Source organism: Nomascus leucogenys, chromosome 8 (assembly GCF_006542625.1).
Source record: "Nomascus leucogenys isolate Asia chromosome 8, Asia_NLE_v1, whole genome shotgun sequence".
In the NCBI taxonomy this organism is placed as follows: Eukaryota; Metazoa; Chordata; class Mammalia; order Primates; family Hylobatidae; genus Nomascus; species Nomascus leucogenys.
Genome location: NC_044388.1, coordinates 27,437,413 through 27,457,412, shown reverse-complemented (window position 1 = coordinate 27,457,412; position 20,000 = coordinate 27,437,413). Strand labels below are relative to the sequence as shown.

The 20,000-nt window shown below is 43.0% G+C and overlaps 1 protein-coding gene across 2 annotated transcripts in view; it reads right to left on the bottom strand.

The window, feature by feature from the left end:
- The window catches only part of PPP3CC (protein phosphatase 3 catalytic subunit gamma), a 108,304-nt gene extending 88,995 nt beyond the window's left edge, over nt 1-19,309 (bottom strand). For both annotated transcript variants that reach the window (XM_030816952.1, XM_030816953.1), the window contains exon 1: nt 18,819-19,309. In XM_030816952.1, the coding sequence (XP_030672812.1) occupies nt 18,819-18,867 (49 nt within the window). In that variant the 5' untranslated portion in view covers nt 18,868-19,309. The remainder of the gene's footprint in view (nt 1-18,818) is intronic.
- Between the last annotated feature and the right edge of the window lie 691 nt (nt 19,310-20,000).

The following is a 20,000-nucleotide window of genomic DNA, read 5'->3' as shown; positions in this document are numbered from 1 at the left end:
ATCTCTTGTACTTCTTCTTAATACATATATCAAAGTAATGTGACATGAACTAGAATGAAAATAATCTCTGAGAGGTCACTAAAGTTTAAGTCCAACCAACAATGTAGGCATAACATGTGACAAATAATATTCACATGCAAGATACTCTCTCATGAAAACGAAAGGATTTTACACAATTCTAGATAAACCACCTATAAGTTTATCTCTTTAAACACACACACACGTAACAAAGTGATAATAATGAAGTGGTTATTAGTGGAAACCATGAATCCACTCTAATCTTACATACAAAATCATTCAAAAACTTCAGGACTTCAAATATTGTTAGTTACAAATTATAACACATATTTCACACATGGATTGCACTAAAGAAAAGTAAGAAATCTGCAGCTCTATATTAAAAAGAGAATAGAGATAAAAAAATAACAAATCACTAAAGGGGTCTGGGCACAGTGGCATGTGCCTGCAATTCCAGCTACTTGGGAGGTGAAGGTGGAGGCGGAAAGATCACTTGGGCCCAGGAGTTCCAGGCTGCAATGAGCTATGATTGCACCACTATACTCCAGCCTGGGCAACAGTGCTAGACTCTGTCTCAGAAAAAAAAAAAAAAAATTACAAATGTATCTTTCTGGTGTCAACTTGAATATGTAATACATATAATGCCACGTGCTACTAACTCTTCTTCATAACAATGAAACATTTTATTCATATCATTCTACTTACGGTTGCTGACTTCCTTAATTTGATTTAAAAGCAGCAAACTTTGAAGAAATTCACTGACCGCAATTAACACTCTTTTCTCAATAATAAGAGGTAGTTTCGAAAGACTGTGTATAAAATCATCAACTCCTCTGGTTTCTCCAACACCAGTAGGGGAGATTTACAATTCAAATCTAATTATCCAGTGTCATCCTTTCAAACACTGAAAGAGTGTACATTACCAACTGAAAAACAAAACATTCAGTAACTGAATATATCTAAGTTTCTATAGGTAGCCTTCCTAAAATCCTAGGTAACAGTGATATATATATATATAAATTTTATTTTTTTAATTTTTTTGAGACGGTGTCTTGCTCTGTTGCCCAGGCTGGAATGCAGTGGCATGATCTTGGCTCACTGCAACCTCTGCCTCTCGGGTTCAAGCAATTCTCCTGTCTCAGCCTCCCAAGTAGCTGAGATTACAGTTGAGAACCACCACGGCCAGCTAATTTTTGTATTCTTAGTAGAGACGGGGTTTCACCATTTTGGTCAGGCTGATCTCAAACTCCTGACCTCGGGTGATCCGCCCGCCTTGTCCTCCCAAAATGCTGGGATTACAGGCGTAAGCCACTGCGCCCGGCCGAAATATACAAGTTTAATACATTTATTCTACCTAGTTGAGTAGAATTCGCAAAGAACAAGATATAAACACAGAACAGTTAAGTAGTACATTGTATGGTTCAGACTGTAAGTACAGAAGATTTTAAAGGGGGAAATCAATAATAGTTACAGAAATCAATTAAGGGTATGAGAAAGTTGAGACTTGGGGCCGGGTGCAGTGGCTCATGCCTATAATTCCAGAACTTTGGGAGGCTGAAGCAGATGGATCGCTTGAGGCCTGGAGTTCAAGAGCAGCCTGGTCAACATAGTGAAACCCTATCTCTACTAAAAAACACAAAAATTAGTCGGGCATGGTGGTGTGCACCTGTAGTCCCAGCTACTCCAGAGGCTGAGGGAGGAGAATCACTTGAACCCAGGAGGCGCAGGTTGCAGTGAGCCGAGATCCAGCCTGGGAAAAAAAATTCTTAAAAATAAATAAATAAATAAATGAAGATGGGACTTGGGCTGGGTCTTTCAGAAGTTCCAAAGCCACTTCCACACTTTTAGGTGTTTGTTACAGCAGCACTCTATTCTTGGTACCAAAATAAATAGAAGGTATACTAAAAGGAAGAAAGGAGAAAATTTCAGATATATATGTAATATGCTGTATATTTTTTAATGAAATATTTCAATATTACAGAATATTGAGGGAGGGGAAGGGACAGAGGGGGAAGGAGGGAAGGAAGGAGGGAGGGAAGGAGGGAGGGAGGGAGGGAGGAAATAAATCACAGCTGAGAATCATTCTAAGCCTATGCATCCAAGAAGTCTTTCAGTGTTCCCAAATCTAGCTTTTTACCATGTGTCAGCTGCTTTCAGATTACCTGTATTTCATTAAAAATTATTTAACAATGCTTCCAAATTAGAAGCAAAAACCTTAATCAAACCAGGTTTCCACATGATTAAAAACAATACCCAAACTATAAAACTGAGTTTCCCGTGGAGAAGGGGGACTTGTGTAGCTATACAGGGGAAGTAACTAAATCTTGTGGTTATGGTACCGTTGAGTACCCTTACTGTGCTGGTAGTTATGCTACCTATACGTGAAATTGCGTAAAGCTAAACACACATACACAGACAGGAATGCATGTATAACTGGTGAAATGTGAACAAGCTCTATGGACTGTACCAATGTCAATTTCCTGGTTTTGGTATAGTACTGGGTGTGGTGGTGTGGGATACTGACACTGGCAAAGAGAGGGAAGGGAGTTAGGGGAGAGGTGTTTGGGACTTCCCTTTACATTTCTTTATTTACAACCTCCTGTGAATCTATAATTATCAAAATAAAAATTAAATAAATTTTGAAAAACTAAGTTCCTAAAGTACACTCAAGAAATTCTGCAGCCCTTTCAAGATCAGATTCTGTATGCTACTATAATATACAATGACTACACAAACAATATGCATTTTCAGGTAAACAAAAGTAAAATCTGATGTAGGGCCGCCCCATCTGGGAAGTGAGGAGCGCCTCTGCCCGGCCGCCCCGTCTGGGAAGAAGTGAGGAGCGCCTCTGCCCAGCCGCCCCGTCTGGGAAGTGAGGAGCGCCTCTGCCCGGCCGCCCCGTCTGGAAGTGAGGAGCGCCTCTGCCCGGCCGCCCCGTCTGGGAAGTGAGGAGCGCCTCTGCCCGGCCGCCCCGTCTGGGAAGTGAGGAGCGCCTCTGCCCGGCCGCCCCGTCTGGGAAGTGAGGAGCGCCTCTGCCCGGCCGCCCCGTCTGGGAAGTGAGGAGCGCCTCTGCCCGGCCGCCCCGTCTGGGAAGTGAGGAGCGCCTCTGCCCGGCCGCCCCGTCTGGGAAGTGAGGAGCGCCTCTGCCCGGCCGCCCCGTCTGGGAAGTGAGGAGCGCCTCTGCCCGGCGCCCCGTCTGGGAAGTGAGGAGCGCCTCTGCCCGGCCGCCCCTTCTGGGAAGTGAGGAGCGCCTCTGCCCGGCCGCCCCGTCTGGGATGTGGGGAGCGCCTCTGCCCGGCCGCCCCGTCTGGGAGGTCTACCACAGAGGCCAGAAGCAATGTGGGGGCTGGATGTGGTGGCTCACGCCTGTAGTCCCAGTACTCTGGGAGGCTGAGGCGGGTTGATCGCTTGAGGCTAGGAGCTCGAGACCAGCCTGGCCAACATGGCGAAACATATGAAAAATACAACTGTCAAACCAACCAACGAACCAAGCGACAACAAAACAGGTCTACCCTGGAGTCGTACTCTAATTTTTTCTATTTTCCTCCCTTTCTGATCCTTTATTCCACTTTCCTTTTCTTCCTCTTCCTTCTCCTTCTTCTTTATCAAATAGAGGATTGAGTTATTATCATTGATCCATACAAAGTCCCTCTCTCATTTATTTTAATTCCCACCCCCCATTTCTATTCCCCGTCTTCCCATGTGCAACCTTCCTAATATGTTTGATATGCGTCTTCTTGTTCGTATGTACTTTTAGAAAATGTTTATTGTTTTGTGTGCAAAAAAAATAAAATAAAATAAAATAAAGTAAAATCTGATGTAGATCTGCATAAATGAGAAACAGCCACATGGGTGATGACCTGAGGTAAGTATGAAACATAAACCTTAAAGATTACTGGCCTATAAGCTATTATTTTTAGATTATTGTGGTAGCCTTATCCTCATGGGACACTAGGATTTGCCAAAATAGCTATCTCTGTTCACTGCTTTCATTCCTATTTTAAGCCAGCAGTCCTGCCCTACTTTTTCAGACTCATTTCCTAATCTACTCACCTACCTTGCTAATCATGAACAAGTTAAGTACTGCTAAATAAGTTATATTAAATATTATTACCAAAAGTATTATGTGCCTTTTCAACTGTTCCTCACCAGAACAAGTGATTTTAGTTCAATGATCTGATCAGGTTCTTTGAGATTATTCCTCTGGTCTTTGATAGTCACAGAACTCACTTTCAAAGTATTAGCTCAAAACTGGCCTTCCTAGAACCAACTAAGTAATAATAGTCACAGAACTCACTTTCAAAGTATTAGCTAAAAACTGGCCCTCCTAGAACCAACTAAGTAATAACCACCACCAGTGATAGTCAACAGAAACAATAACTTCTATAGTGGCATATGTTTTCCATAAAGCAGTGCAAAGTTGTTAAAAATAACCAACCAACTTGCTTCCATGGAGAAACCCACCAACTATCTTTATTACTACAGCCATTCATTAAAATCACTCTATTTTAAACTTCCACAAAGCCTTAGGTCACAAGAAAAAAACATACATAGGCACACATAAAAAAAACACAGAAGTCTTATCTCTTCAGGCCACTAGTCACAGTCAGATTAAACATTAAAGGATTATCAGTTTATAGATCAAGGGAACAAACATTTCACACCAGGTATTGTCTACAATTTAGTCACCTGCTCCTTTTGCAGTGGGATTAGTCATAGGTCACTACATACTTCTAAATTTCTGTGACATTTTTGAGAGGCTATTATATGCTACACCACGTGAGCACTTTTCAAGCAGTATTTAACCTTCTAAGCATAACCAGAAATGTGCTCCATGTAATAGGAACTCATCAAATATTTATGAATACATCACTTCCAAAATTCTATCTATACTACAGAAAAGGAAAATTTCATCATTTTTCTTCTGAAGCATTTTAGGTTTAAATCCTTTTTTTTTTTTTGAGATGGAGTCTCGCTCTGTCGCCCAGGCTGGAGTGCAGTGGCGCAATCTTGGCTCACTGCAAGCTCCGCCTCCCGGATTCACGCCATTCTCCTGCCTCAGCCTCCCGAGTAGCTGGGACTACAGGCGTCCGCCACTGCGCCCAGCTAATTTTTCGTATTTTTAGTAGAGATGGGGTTTCACCGTGGTCTCGATCTCCTGACCTCGTGATCTACCCACCTCGGCCTCCCAAAGTGCTGGGATTACAGGCTTGAGCCACCGTGCCCGGCCTTAAATCCTTTCAATATCTAAGACTAAAGTTAAAAAATAGTCATGTGCCACATAGCAATATTTCAGTCTACAAGACTATATATATGACAGAGATCCTGTAAGATCATAATGGAGCTGAAAAATTTCTATCACCTAGTGATGTTTTCGCCTGTCTTAACATCACGGCATAAGGCACTACTACTCACATTTGTGGTACTGCTGGTGTAAACAAACCTACTGCACTGCCAGTCACATAATGATAACAAACATGTTACTGGCTTATACATTTACTATGCCACCCTTTTTATCATTACTTTAGAGTATACTCCTTCTACTTATTCAAAAAACAAAAAACAAAAACAACAACAACAAAAAAAGGTAACTGTCAAACAGCCCCAGACAGGTCCTTCAGGAGGTATTCCATGAGAAGGCATTGTTGTTATAGGAGATGACAGCTCCATGCCTGTTAATTCCCCTGAAGACCTTCCAGTGGGACAGGAGGTGGAGGTAGAAGACAGTGACATTGATCATCCTGACTCTCTGGAGGCCTCAGCTAATGTGTGTGGTTTGTGTTCATTTTTAACAAAAAAGTTTTAAAAATAAGAAATGTTTGAAATCGTAAAAGCTTATAAGGATATGTAAGAAAATATGTACAGCTATATATGTTTGTGTTTTAAGCTAAGTATGATTACAAAAGAGTTAAGTTTAAAATTTTTTAAGTTTATAAAGGAAAAGTTACAGTAAGCTAAAGCTAATTTACTATTGAAGAGAGATATTTTATAAATTTAGCATAGCCTAAGTGTGCAGTGTTTATAAAGCCTACAGTGTTGCACGGTAATGTCCTAGGCCTTCACATTCACTCACCACGCACTCCCTGACTCATCCAGAGCAATTTCCAGTCCTGCAAGCACTATTCATGTTAAGTGCCCTCTACAGGTGGACCATTTTTTATCTTTAATACTGTGTTTTTACTGTACCTTTTCTAGGTTTAGATACGTTTAGATACCCAAAGACTTACTGTTGTGTTACAGCTGCCTACAGTATTTAGTACAGTAACATGGTGCACAGGTTTGTAGCTTAGGAGAAATAGGCTATACCATACAGCCTAGGTGTGTAACATCTAGGTTTGTAGATATATATATGTAACATCTAGGTTTGTGTAAGTATGGTTAACTCAACATGGGTTTGAACCGCACTGGTTCACTTACTTGCAAATGTTTTCAGCCAAACACAGGCTGCAAAACCCAATCCTGCAAATACAGAGGGCCAACTTTTTGAATACTCAGGTTCCACAAGGCCAGCTTCTGGACTTGAGTATTCAGGGATTTTGGTATATGCAGGGGTCCTGGAACTAAGCTCTCACATATACCAAGGGATAACTGTATACTGTACGATGTTTGCATAATGATGAAATTGCCTAAGGATGCATTTGTCAGAACTCTGAATCATTAAGCAACTATGTAAGCGTGACTATATAAAATACAATACTCTTAAATCTTAATTTCGCATGTCACTTAAAGTAAAATAGATCTGCTGTCAAATCTCGTCAAGATCCAAGATTGATTTATTTTTTAAATAATAGCTAACATTTATTAACCACCCGCTATGGGCACTATGCTAAGCACTTTACATACAATATGAGATGTAATCTTTAAATTCTGAGGTAGGCACTATCTCCCATTTTACACCTGTGGCAAGGAAAATAAATAACAAAGCTCAAAGGCCACACGGCTGGTAATCAGCAGAGTCTGTACTCTTTCTTACACTGTCATCCATAAAATAAGCTTCTTATGTTTGCACATACTTAAATATTTACTAAGCACCTAAGCATGTGTTAGGCACTGCATTCAGCATTAAGGATACAGTGGTTGCCCTTAAAGAGTGCAGTTTATTGTGAAGAAAGGACAAGAAAACATTTAAAGCGATTTGCAAAGCAATGAGATTGTTTATGGGAGCTCATAGGAGACAGTAATTCTTATGATGATGATGATGATAGTGATGGCGGCAGCAGCACCTAACATAACACGTATGGAGCACTCACTATGTGCTTGCCACTGCAAGTTTCATTATCCCTCTTCTACAGATAAAGAAATGCAGGTAAAACAAGTGTAAGTGATTTATCCAAGGTCATGCATCACTAAAAGAATTTGAGCTGGGCATAGTGGCACATGCCTGTAGTCCCAGGTATGAGGATGAGGCAAGAGAATCACTTGAGCCCAGGAGTTTGAGGCTGCAGTGAGCTATGATGGTGCCACTGCACTTCAACTGGCTAACAGAGCAAGACCCCATCTCCTTGAAAAAAAAAAAAAAAAAAAAAAACAGAAATTTGAATCCAGGTATGTCTGACTGAAGCCCATGTTCTCAAACCATTACTCTCCACAGCTTCTTAGCAGAGGAGAAAAAGCTTCTCAGAAGTCCCCTTGGCTAAATCTTGAAAGACAAACAGGAGCTGGTCAAACTGAGGGACAGGATTCTACGCAGGGCCAGGCACAGTGGCTCATGCCTGTAATCCCAGCTCTCTGGGAGGTGGGACGAACACTTGAGGCCAGGAGTTTGAGGCCAGGCTGGGCAACATAGCAAGACCCTGTCACTACAAAAAAGTAATAAAAATAAAACATTTAGCCAGACATAGCAGCACACGCCTGTAGTCCCAGCTACTTGGAGGGATGAGGCAGGACGATCAATTGAGGCCAGGAGTTTGTTTGAGGCCGCAGTGAGCATTGATCGCATTACTGCACTCCAGCCTAGACAACAGAGTGAGACCTTATCTCCAAAAATGTTAAAAAAAAACTGTTACGCACAGAAGCAAAGAGCCTATTCACAGATATAAAACATTCTAGGGACGACAAGTATGACTTCTTATTCAAAGTGCTTAGGACCAGAAGCATTTCAGATTTCAGATTGTTTCAGATTTGCGAATATTTGCATATACATAATGAGACGTGTTGGGAATGGAACCCAAGTCCAAACACAAAATTCATTTATGTTTCATGTACACCTTATACACAGAATGTGAAGGTAATTTTATATTTTTAATAATTTTGTGCACAAAAGAAATTTGTGTACACTGAATTAGAAAGCAAATGTGTCACTACCCCAGCCACCTACGTGGTCAATCTGTGGTTGCCTGGACATCACCATCATGCTGTGCATGGAAAAGATATATCACAACCGAAGGGGGCTGGGAGGGTCTTTTTCCCTTGGGGACACTGAAAAAACTTTGGGTTATGTCCCCAGGTTTTGATTACAACCCATCACATGAGGCCAGGAAAGAAAGTGTCCACTTGTGGTGTCATCTGGCACTCAAAAAGCTTCAGATTTTGGAGAATTTCAGATTTTGGATTAGGAACACTCAACCTGTAGCATTAAAGTAGGCTGGGGGTCGGACACAGTGGCTCATGCCTGTAATCCCAGCACTTTGGGAGGACAAGGAGGGCAGATCACCTGAGGTCAGGAGTTTGAGACCAGCCTGGCCAACATGGTGAAACCCCATCTCTACTAAAAATACAAAAACTAGCTGGGCGTGGTGGCATGCACCTGTAATCCCAGCTACCTAGGAGGCTGGGGAAGGAGAATCACTTGAATCCAGGAGGTTGAGGTTGCAGTGAGCCAAGATGGCGCCACTGCACTCCAGCCTGGGCGACAGAGTGAGACTCTGTCTCAAAAATAAATAAATGGGCCGGGTGTGGTAGCTCACGCCTGTAATCCCAGCACTTTGGGAGGCCATGGTGGGCAGATCATGAGCTCAGGAAATCAAGACCATCCTGGCTAACACAGTGAAACCCCATCTCTATTTAAAAAAAAAAAAAATTAGCCGGGCGTGGTGGCAGGTGGCAGGTGGCAGTAGTCCCAGCTACTCAGGAGGCTGAGGCAGGAGAATGGTGTGAACCCGGAGGCGGAGCTTTCAGTGAACCGAGGTGGCGCCACTGCACTCTAGCCTGGGTGACACAGCGAGACTTCGTCTCAATAAATAAATAAATAAATAAATACATACATACATACATACATACATACATAAAATAAAGTAAGTTGGGGATGAGGATTGTGAAATGAGGAGGAAGAAATGGAAGACAAGCCTAGAGAGGTTTAGCATGCAGGGTACTGCCCATCAACAAAGTTAGAGTTTATCCCACAGGCAGGAAGTGCTCATGAAGGATTTTGAGCACAAGAATGACCCTTGACATTGTTCACAGATCACGATGACAGGTGGACAAACTACAGAGTCCCAGCAAGAGGCTCCTGCAATGGCACAAGCAAAAGGTGTGAGAATAGGATGAAGTAGAGGATATGTACAAACCAAAGGTTCACAGCATTCAGTCTGGTGGGACTGGACATGCACTAAAATGGAGAAGAGTCTGGCCTGATTCCCAGGCTGGTCATCTGAACCAGTGACTAAATGGGTGAGTGGTGCAATTAACAGGGATGAAAAATACACTTAGAAAATCCTTTTTTTCTCCTCTACTCATTAGTGTTAATATTTATTTTATCCCACTACCACCCTTTTTTTCATTGCAATCTCTTCAATAAAATAAAAAACATGGCCATTCCACTTTCCACATCATCTATCTGGGTAATATTTGGATTTTCTATGATTTCAGAATAGGTTTATAAGCCTATTTGTTTTGGGTTTTTAAAACATGGTTATCACAGCCGGGCGTGGTGGCTCACGCCTGTAATCCCAGCACTTTGGGAGGCCAAGGCAGGCAGATCACAAGGTCAGGAGTTGGAGGCCAGCCTGGCCAACATGGTGAAACCCCGTCTCTACTAAAAATACAAAAAAAAAATTAGCTGGGTGTGGTCGCGCGCACCTGTAATCCCAGCTACTCAGGAGGCTGAGGCAGGATAACTGCTTGAACCCAGGAAACAGAGGTTGCTGTGAGCCGAGATTGTGCCACTGCATTCCAGCCCAGGCGACAGTGAGACTCTGTCTCAAAAAAAAAAGAAAAAAAACCAGTCATCAAAATTGTCTTGCCGTCCCCTTAATGAAATTGATGTCAACTGCTACAGCAGTTTTCAACTATCCCTCTTCTTTTTCTTCATTTTACGTCTTTCAGTTCTCTGGCCCGTCTAGTTTGCCCATCTTCTCTCTACTTAGTTAATTAAGTACCTTTTCTTTCTCCATACTGACTTCTGTATGTTTTTCTAATGCCCATCATGTAGCTGGAACAACTACTTTTTCTGCTAAACAAGTTGCCTCCACTTCACATCCGCTATAATATTCTTTAAGGCTCATTTTCTTCTTTTCAGCTTTCCCCCATTAAGACACTACTGAATCCTCAAATATGATGACAGCCTTTCCTAAACCTTGCTGTAGCTGTTTTGAGGCATTTCTTTTTTTTTTTTTTTTTTTAGATGGGGTCTCAGTCACCCAGGCTGGAGTGTGGCACTATCTTGGCCCACTGCAACCTCCACCTCCTGGCTCAGGTGATCCTCCCACCTCAGCCTCCTGAGTAGCTGGGTCCACAGGTGCAGGCCACCACACCTGGCTAATTTTTTGTATTTTTTGTAGACACGGGGTTTCACCATGTTGCCAGGCTAGTCTCGAATTTCTGAGCTCAAGTGACCCAGCCGCCTTGGCCTCCCAAAGTACTAGGATTACAGGCATGAGCCACTGCGCCCAGCCAAGCCATTTCTTAATTGTACTTGTTTTCTCCCTTTTTTCTTTTTCAAATAGAGATGGGTGCTCGCTGTGTCACCCAAGATGGAACACAGTGGTGCAATCATAGTTCACCGAAGCCTTGGAACTCCTCGTCTCAAGCAATCCTCCCGCTTCAGCCTCCCAAGCAGCTGGAACTACAGGCGAGGGCCACCATGCCTGGCTGTCCCCAACTTTACATTTTGAAAAACTGAAATCTATTTAAAAAGTGAAAGAATCATAAAATGAACACCCATATGCTCTTACCTAGATTCACCATAGTAAATGTTTAGCCACTTTTGTTTTCTTTACAAATGATTTTTTTTGAACAATTTAAAAGCAAATTGCAGGCCGGGCGCCAGTGGCTCATGCCTATAATCCCAGCACTTTGGGAGGCCGAGGCGGGTGGATCACAAGGTCAGGAGATCAAAACCATCCTGGCTAACATGGTGAAACCCCGTCTCTACTAAATATACAAAAAATTAGCCGGGCGTACTGGCAGGCGCCTGTATTCCCAGCTACTCGGGAGACTGAGGCAGGAGAATGGTGTGAACCCGGGAGGCAGAGCTTGCAGTGAGCCCAGATCGCGCCACTGCACTCCAGCCTGGGTGACAGGGTGAGACTCCATCTCAAAAAAAATAAAAAATAAATAAAAGCAAATTGCAAACATCACGACATTTCAACATAAATACTTCATCAGGTATTGCCTAAAAATAAGATCATTTTCCTATATAACCATAATACCATATCGTCACATTCAAGATATTTAACAATGATATCGGCCAGGCACGGTGGCTCACACCTGTAATCCCAGTACTCTGGGAGGCCGAGATGGGCAGATCACCTGAGGTCGGGAGCTCGAGACCAGCCTGACCAATATGGAGAAACGTCGTCTCTACTAAAAATAAAAAATTGGCCAGGCATGGTGGTGCATGCCTGTAATCCCAGCTACTCAGGAGGCTGAGGCAGGAGAATCGCTTGAACCCGGGAAGCAGAGGTTGTGGTGAGCCAAGATCACACTATTGCATTCCAGCCTGGGCAACAACAGCGAAACTCCATCTCAAAAAAAGAGAGAGAGAGAGAGAGAGATATAATACCGTCTAATATATACACCATATTCAAATTTTCCCAGTTATCCCCAAAATGTCCTCTATGGTTTTTTGTTTTCTTAATCCAGGCTTGACGCTGTACTTGACTGTCATTTCTCTTTCAGCTTCTTTCATCTAGAACAGTTTTCCTGCCCTTTTTGTTCTGTTTTGTTTTTCATCACTTTGAAATTTTTAGAGTTCAGGATGACTGTCTTGTAGAAAGTCCCATAAACTGGATTTGTCTGATTGTCTACTATAACTAGGCTCAGCTTAAATTTAACACTTTTAGCAAGAATGTTACACAGGTAATTACTGAATGAATTCTTCAAACATTTCTCAGTGTTTGCTCATTTAGAATTTCAGTCTCTTGGGCTGACATTGTCTAGATGCTGCAAAAAAACCTTCATGAACTGTTAGCAATTAGTAAATCTAATAACGATCATCAAAGAAATACATTATCTTGTCCAGCCATCCAGTATATCTTTCTGTGCCCAATTTAAAGATCCTGGTTACCAAGTTAAACCCTCTTCTAACAACAAACAAAGACTCAAGAAACTAAAAGATTTCAGGATAATCTAAAGTGCCAACAAAACAAAATTGAATATGGGGAACTAAAAGTTCTGTCTACATTCATCTGGACAACCAGATAGAATATAAAGATAACTAAGAAAGATACCACTTAGGTTAGGTTGAAAGTTTTAGGCCTCAGTTTTGAAATTTAAAATGCTGCTGAATTTTAACATTAAAACTATAAAAGGCAGGGCGCAGTGGCTCACACCGTAATCCCAGCACTTTGGGAGACAAAGGCAAGAAGACCGCTTGAGCCCAGGAGTTCAAGACCAGCCTCAACAACATGGCGAAACTCTGTCTCTATAAAAAATACAAAAATTAGGCCAGGTGTGGTGGCTCACGTCTGTAATCCCAGCACTTTGGGAGGCCGAGATGGGCAGATCATGAGGTCAGGAGATCGAGAAACCCTGTCTCTACTAAAAATACAAAAAAAAATTAGCCGGGCATGGTGGCGGGTGTCTGTAGTTCCAGCTACTCAGGAGGCTGAGGCAGGAGAATGGCATGAACCCGGGAGGCAGAGCTTGCAGTGAGCCGAGATCACGCCACTGCACTCCAGCCTGAACGACAGAGAGAGACTCTGTCCCAAAAAAAAAAAAATTAGTTGGCCATGGTGGTGTATGCTATGCCTGTGGTTCCAACTACTCAGGAGGCTGAGGTGGATCACCTGAGCCCAGGAAGCTGAAGCTGCAGTGAGCCATGATCGTGCCACTGTACTCCAGCCTGGGCAACAGAGCAAGACCCTGTCCCTCACCAAAAAAAACTATAAAGGAGCATTATAGTCTAGTAATGATTGCACCAAAGGATAGTAATGATTCTAAGACATCCCTTTATTCCCATTAGTCATTTAGCAATTAAGTAGCAGCAAAGCTCCAAAATGACTACAAATCCCAGAATTAAATGAATAATTTTGTCTCTAATAGAGATATGTCTAAAAATCAGCTTTTTTTTTTTTTTGAGACAGAGTCTTGCTCTGTCACCCAGACTAGAGTGCAGGGGTGCAATCTCAGCTCACTGCAACTTCTGCCTCCCAGATTCAAGCGATTCTCCTGCCTCAGCCTCCTAAGTAGCTGGGACTACAGGTGTGCACCACCATGTCTAGCTAATTTTTGTATTGTTAATAGGGACTGGGTTTCACCATGTTGGCCGGACCTCAGGTGATCCACCCACCTCGGCTTCCCAAAGTGCTGGGATTATAGGCGTGAGCCACCACTCCTGGCCTAAAAATTAGCTTTTTCCAAAAGTTACCTTAATAGAAAGATATTCAATTCCTAGTATCAAACACTGTTTAGGAAAAGGTCTTTAATTAATTACTTCACTTTAAGTAATGAGTCCTTAGCATTTTTCTCTCAGAGTCCCTTGTTTTTTTCACTTTACAGTAAGATGTGATTAGTATGTTACTTTACAAATATGACATTAGAAGCCAGAATAATGGTTACAAGTGTCATATTTTCCCCACTATTGCCCATTTAGGGATGGAAAGCAGTGACTGAACGTGAACTCATGCTTGTTTTGGGGGTTTTGGTAATCTATCTATTTTAGTTGGGCGGTTACATGGGTATGTGGGTGCTAAATTTGTAAAAACTCACTAAGCTGTACATTTATAATTTGTACATTTTCCCATATATACTCCAGTAAAAGTTATGGTACACTAAAAATTACGTAAGGCAAAAAAAATTTTTAATCCCATTGTAAAATGCAATAAAAGACAGAAAGCTTAATTATCAAATGTCAGACCATAAATAAAGCTTTGATCACAACCAATAACATATAGGTAAGAAAGAATACTTTATCCTTGCTCAAAAAAAAAAAAAAAAAAAAAGTGTTTAAATTAAGATGCCCTTTCAGAGGTTCCAGATTTCTACTCAGATGTATGAATCTCAATTAGCACTGATTTTGAATGTTTCAAAAGTTTGGCAGCTTGTTAATCACAATGGTAAACGAAGCATAAATTAAACAAATACTGTTGACAAATCCAGGAGATATCAACTTTTAAACGTATTCACATTGAAAATTTATACTTGAAAATGTTTCTTCTGGGTTGGTATTGTATCAAGTGACTAATGTGTCCCCACTGAAAATATAAAGAACCAAAATATTAATATAAGCACTTTGAAACCATTTCCATGCTGACTGAAACCACTATGGAAATATTTAGGTAAAATTACAATATTTATGTTAAAATAATATGAAATATTTGCATAACAAAAGCTTTAATATGTGTGATCCATTTTCCTTTGAATTCAAAATATACCTGCAGATGGAAACACACAAAGGTATTAAAAGCAGTTATTTCTGCTGGGAAGGAATATGAAGTCTTTCTTTTCTTCCCTTTCTGATTTTCAAATTGTATAAGTAGCAGGATTAGGCTTATATTTAAGAGAAAAAATTTTAAACCCTCGGTAAATTCATTATCGATATAAAAAAGGGAGAGTGGGGGGAGAGCTGTGGAAAGAAATGAAGTATAAGTACCAGAGACTGAAATCGGGTTTAGGGTATATTTGTGGAAATAGCAATATTTGTCCACGCTAATATTAAAATATTTTAAGAAAGCCATAAGCACAATATTCCCAGTGCCACGATATTAAAGAAACAGTAGCCTCCCATGTGTGGTAAAAATGGTACAGTACTCTGTGAATACACAATATATTTGAATTCTAAGAGAACAGGAGAAATGTATCAGCACCTTACTGAAAAGAAATCTGACTTTTCTGTTAAACCCCATCTGGCCATCAAATAACAAAATAAGACAATGGATTCTCTGTATTCGTCATGTAATTGCTACTGAAATTTCCTTGTTGCTTCTGAAAAGATTCATTCCAGGGAAATAAACTACTTTTATAAAAACCACTGTCAAAGAAAAAACATGTCCTTAAACAGGAAAAGGAACTTGGAAACTAGAAAAAAAAATAAAGCAGAAAGAATATCACAATTTAATCATTTGGGTTCCTAGTTCTCTGGCTCAGATACCAGTAATGGTGCCCCAGTGCACATAAACTGCTCTAAATGCTCACAGAAATGCTACTTTTAAAGCAAAGAAGAAATGAATGAGCAACCTACTAGGGTACATTGCAGATGGCACTCAATAAACATTTAATGAATGAGTAAAATCATAAGAAGGTTTAAACATAAAATAAACACCTTCAACAGATAGTGAAGAAATCTGCTGCCTGGGAAGTACCAGACAGAACTGTGCTGATCTCTTCACATTGTTACTGATGAGATTTCACTCACATATCCACTGTGCTGTAGAACAGGTATTCTCCTGACTAGGAACAGTTTTGTAGCTTATAATTTCATATACTTTCTAATTCTGATATTTTCAAATGTTAATGATATTTCTACTAACCACTTCTGTAGTAAGCAATCGATTACCAACCTATTATGTCTCAAAGTACTACCTTAACTTGACCTTTTCACATCCTTTATGTCACTTGCATGACCCAGGCTTGACAGGGAAGGTATTATTAACCCTATTTTACAGATGAGTTTTTTTTTTTTTTTTTTTTTTGGCTTGAGACTGAGTTTCACTCTTGTCGCCCAGGCTACACTACAGTGGCACAATCTTGGCTCACTATAACCTCTGCCTCCCGGGTTCAAGAGATTCTCCTGCCTCAGCCTCCCAAGTAGCTGGCATTACAGGTGTGAGCCACCGCACCCAGCCACATCCTTCAATTTAAGAAAGCTGCTATTTAAAGGACACCTAAAATACAAACCACTCCCACATACCCACTATTCTCCAAAATTTGCTCAAACAGAACAATTAGGTACACTTTAAAGTTAACAGGAAATGACAGAAACAAAAATAACTGGGGTGTGGTATCACCTCTGAAAAAGCTTTCAAGCTGTGAATAAATGCAGACAGCTCTGACTAAACAAGATAGCATCAGACCAGGGTTTAGTACCCATTACAATGGACCTTAGCTATGCACACGTGACACTTCATTTTCTTCAACTATTTCAAACTCTGGAAAACCTTGAAAAAAGCAACATAAGTCACCATGAAGCCACAAATGCTGTGGTCAAGCTCTTACGCTACAGTTTTTATATAGGAGAGAAATCCATACATTCTAAGGACCTGAAATTATTTCTATTTCATTTATTTAAAAGTCGTCTTAAAAGTACACAATATTTGGTAATTAATTTTGGTAAAGAACAAATTTGCATCCTGCAAGATATGATGACAGTGTTTATTTAATAATAAGCATGCCTAGCAATAAACCAGCCCCTGCTTTATTTTTTATTTTTTTTAGAAAGAGTTTCACTCTGTTGCCCAGACTGGAATGCAGTGGCACCATTCTGGCTCACTGCAACCTCCGCCTCCTGGGTTCAAGCAATTCTCATGCCTCAGACTCCCAAGTAGCTGGGATTACAGGTGCCCGCCACCATGCCCAGCTAATTTTTGTATGTTTAGTAGAGATGGAGTTTCACCATGTTGGCCAGGCTGGTTTCGAACTCCTGACCTCAGTGATCTGCCTGTATGGGCCTCCCAAAGTGCTGGGGTTACAGGCATGAGCCAGCATGCCTGCCCCCAGCCCTGCATTTTAACTGTTTTATTTTATTTTATTTTACAATATTTATTACTATATTTAAGGGTCATTTAAGATTTTTAGTCTTCTTTTGATCTTATGGCATGTTATGGTGGAAATTACACGGTGCAATGGTGATTTGACTGTGAAATTCCTGAGGGCTGCACTAAGCTTCACTAAGATCCTATTTATTCTGACCTGACCCACAGTTCTGGCTTATCTGGTTTCCCTGCCTACTTCAGCTTAGACGTAGCAGATTAGAAAGCAGTAAGGGCATATTTTGACAGAAAACGGTACTGGAGAGAGAAACTAAAAGCAGACAAAACGCCGAACTGGTATAGCATTGTGGAGTCATTTTAGTACAGGACGAAACTGCTAACAACTTTATACAGCAGAATGCACCGGCCATATTAACAGCACAGTACAGAAATTAATGTACATAATGACCTTGATTCCTCAAAAAAGGTTATGTTTAGCACACTCTGAATCTTGAGAGGGTTATATACTTCTTATAGGCTATACACTAATAATATGAAGACACATTTAAATGGTCACAATAATTTAGCTGTTCAGGGGATAATGTCAGTTAGATGAACAATTCAGTTAAATCTCTAACGATAGCATACAAATGCTAAGCAGATAAATCTCAAAAATCCCATTATAATTATGTAGTATAGATAATTAACATTTATGAAGCTGATTTGGGGAGATGGGGGGAAAACCTACATTATACGCTAAAATTCTTCCCCCTCCCTGAACATGCAATAAGGCGTTTCACCTTTTAAAAATGTATTCCTGTCATTAATATTAGTTGCCTTTCTCATTCTAATACCAAAATGAAAAAGAAGAAAAGTATCTTCATAATTTTCCCCACTGTCACGCTAACCCCTGCATCCAGAGGCCACTAACACAGCTGGCCTAAGTCTATTCCCTTCTTACAAGATAGCGCTTTCAAACCGATTGTTAATCTCAGAGAGAAGGGTGGTGCCTGAGTCTTACGGCTGAATAAAAGCAGCACATAAATTAGTGGTTATGTGTAATCCATCTTCTTAGTTTAGAAGAAACAACTGTAACCTAAAACCCTACAAGATTTAGAAAGCAAGGAGCCCCTTACATTTTGTTCTTATAACAACAACAGAAATCTAACGCAGGTACACATATGAATCAGAAAACATCATTCTCCAAGTCTTTATAACCAAAGGGAAAATAAAATACCATTACCCTGTCAAGAGCTCCGTAAACTTATTTTAAACATCATATAATGGATTTATCTGACTTCCTCATACTAAGTTTATTTCAGTAATAGCAGTGACTTGCAATGATCTAGAGAAAGTGGGTCAAAAGGCCCATGGTATACGTCCTAAAAAAGGGTGGGGGGCGGATGTCAAGAAAGATCTAATCTTAAATATCTTACTTGGAAGAGTCGACTCCCTGCTCACACCACCCCTGATGGCTTCCCCCGAGTCGTTTCTTAAAGAGAAAAAAAGACGGGGATCTGGGCCCTTCGGGGGTGATAGGAGAAGAAGTCCCTACTGCACCCTGAACCCTTCGGGAGGGAACCTGGCACTGACGGCCAGGCACCTGACCAGGTGCAGCAGAAAACGCCAGGACCAGGGGCTGCTCTCGGAGGCTGCCGCCCGGCCCTGCCTACACCCCTCCGAGCCCTCTTAGGGTGGGCGCAGCCCGGCCCCAGCCTCCCTCCGCCCCGAGCCGCCGCCCAGCCGAGGGCCGTTTCCCGCCGGTCCCACAGGAAGGCCCGGCCCGCCAGGCACCTTTGATGACGCGGTCGGTGGTGGAGAGGTGGAAGCGCCTCCCGGACATGGTCCCCTCGGCCTCCTCCAGGCTCCAGGAGCCCGCCCGACGTGCGCCTACGCCGCGGCAGCCGCCTTCTCCTCTGGCAGCCTCAGCTGTCCGGAGCCGTCAGCCAGCCGTGCCCAGCCCCGGCTCCTCAGCGGTGTCCGAGCACCAGAAGGGCGCGGCCGCCGCAGCGCCGACCTCCGACGCCACTGACAGGACGCGGGCCCACCGGCCGCTCTCTTGGGAGGCGCCAGCGGCTAAGGCAGGGACCACCGCTTCGACAGCAACCGCGACCGCTGCTAAGGGTGGCGACCGGGGCGGCCGCAGCTGCTCGCGGCCCGGGCCCTCGTGCGCGCAAGCGCGCCCCCGCGCGCCGCTCTCACAACTTCCCAGCGGTCCCGCGCGCCGCCGTCGGCGCGCTGAGGCCCAACGCGCGGCTCCGCTGTCCAAGCGGACCCGGCCCGGCCTCCCGCCCCGAGCACCGCCCTCCCCACGCTTCCGCCTTCCCGGGAGGCTGTAGGGTTCGGCGCACGCGCTGTTCTCGGCTCCTTCGGCTCCAGGTCCCTGGTGCTAACCGCCCATTTTCGCTTCTTCTCAGCCATCCCTCCCCGCAGCCGGCCCTTTCTTTCCTGCTAGCCCCTACCCGGGCCCGGAACATCTGAAACCCGCCCGCGTGGCCCGCGTGGCCCGCGCGACCCGCGCGGGAGGCTGGCCCGGCCGCGGCCATCTTGCGACCCGGCCCTGCGGCCTCGCAGCCGCTCCGCGCCGCCTCCTGGGACCGCCTCGCCGAGAATCCCTGACCTGCCAGTCCTACCCCACAGGCGACCTCCCTCCTGACCTCTGGGTCTCCCACCCGCTTTGTCTCAAGGAGTGTGAACAGTCCGGCCGCGCTCCTTCAGCTTTTGTGGGTCATTCAGCAAACCCACACATTTAAACCCCCTCGCGTCATCTTTCCCGCGTGTTGAGTGCAGTTAGCACAGTGAGAACGACATTCGTGTCCATCCTAGTTCCAGTCCAGTAGTTAGGGCGGTGGGGGTTTGGGGGAGCTCCGTTTCTGAGCAAGGTCCTGCTCGCTCCTCGCTTTCCACATCGAAGAGAAGGGAGATCTCTGCTCCTAGGACCCCTGGGCCGGACTTCCTCGGCCACAGGAACTGACC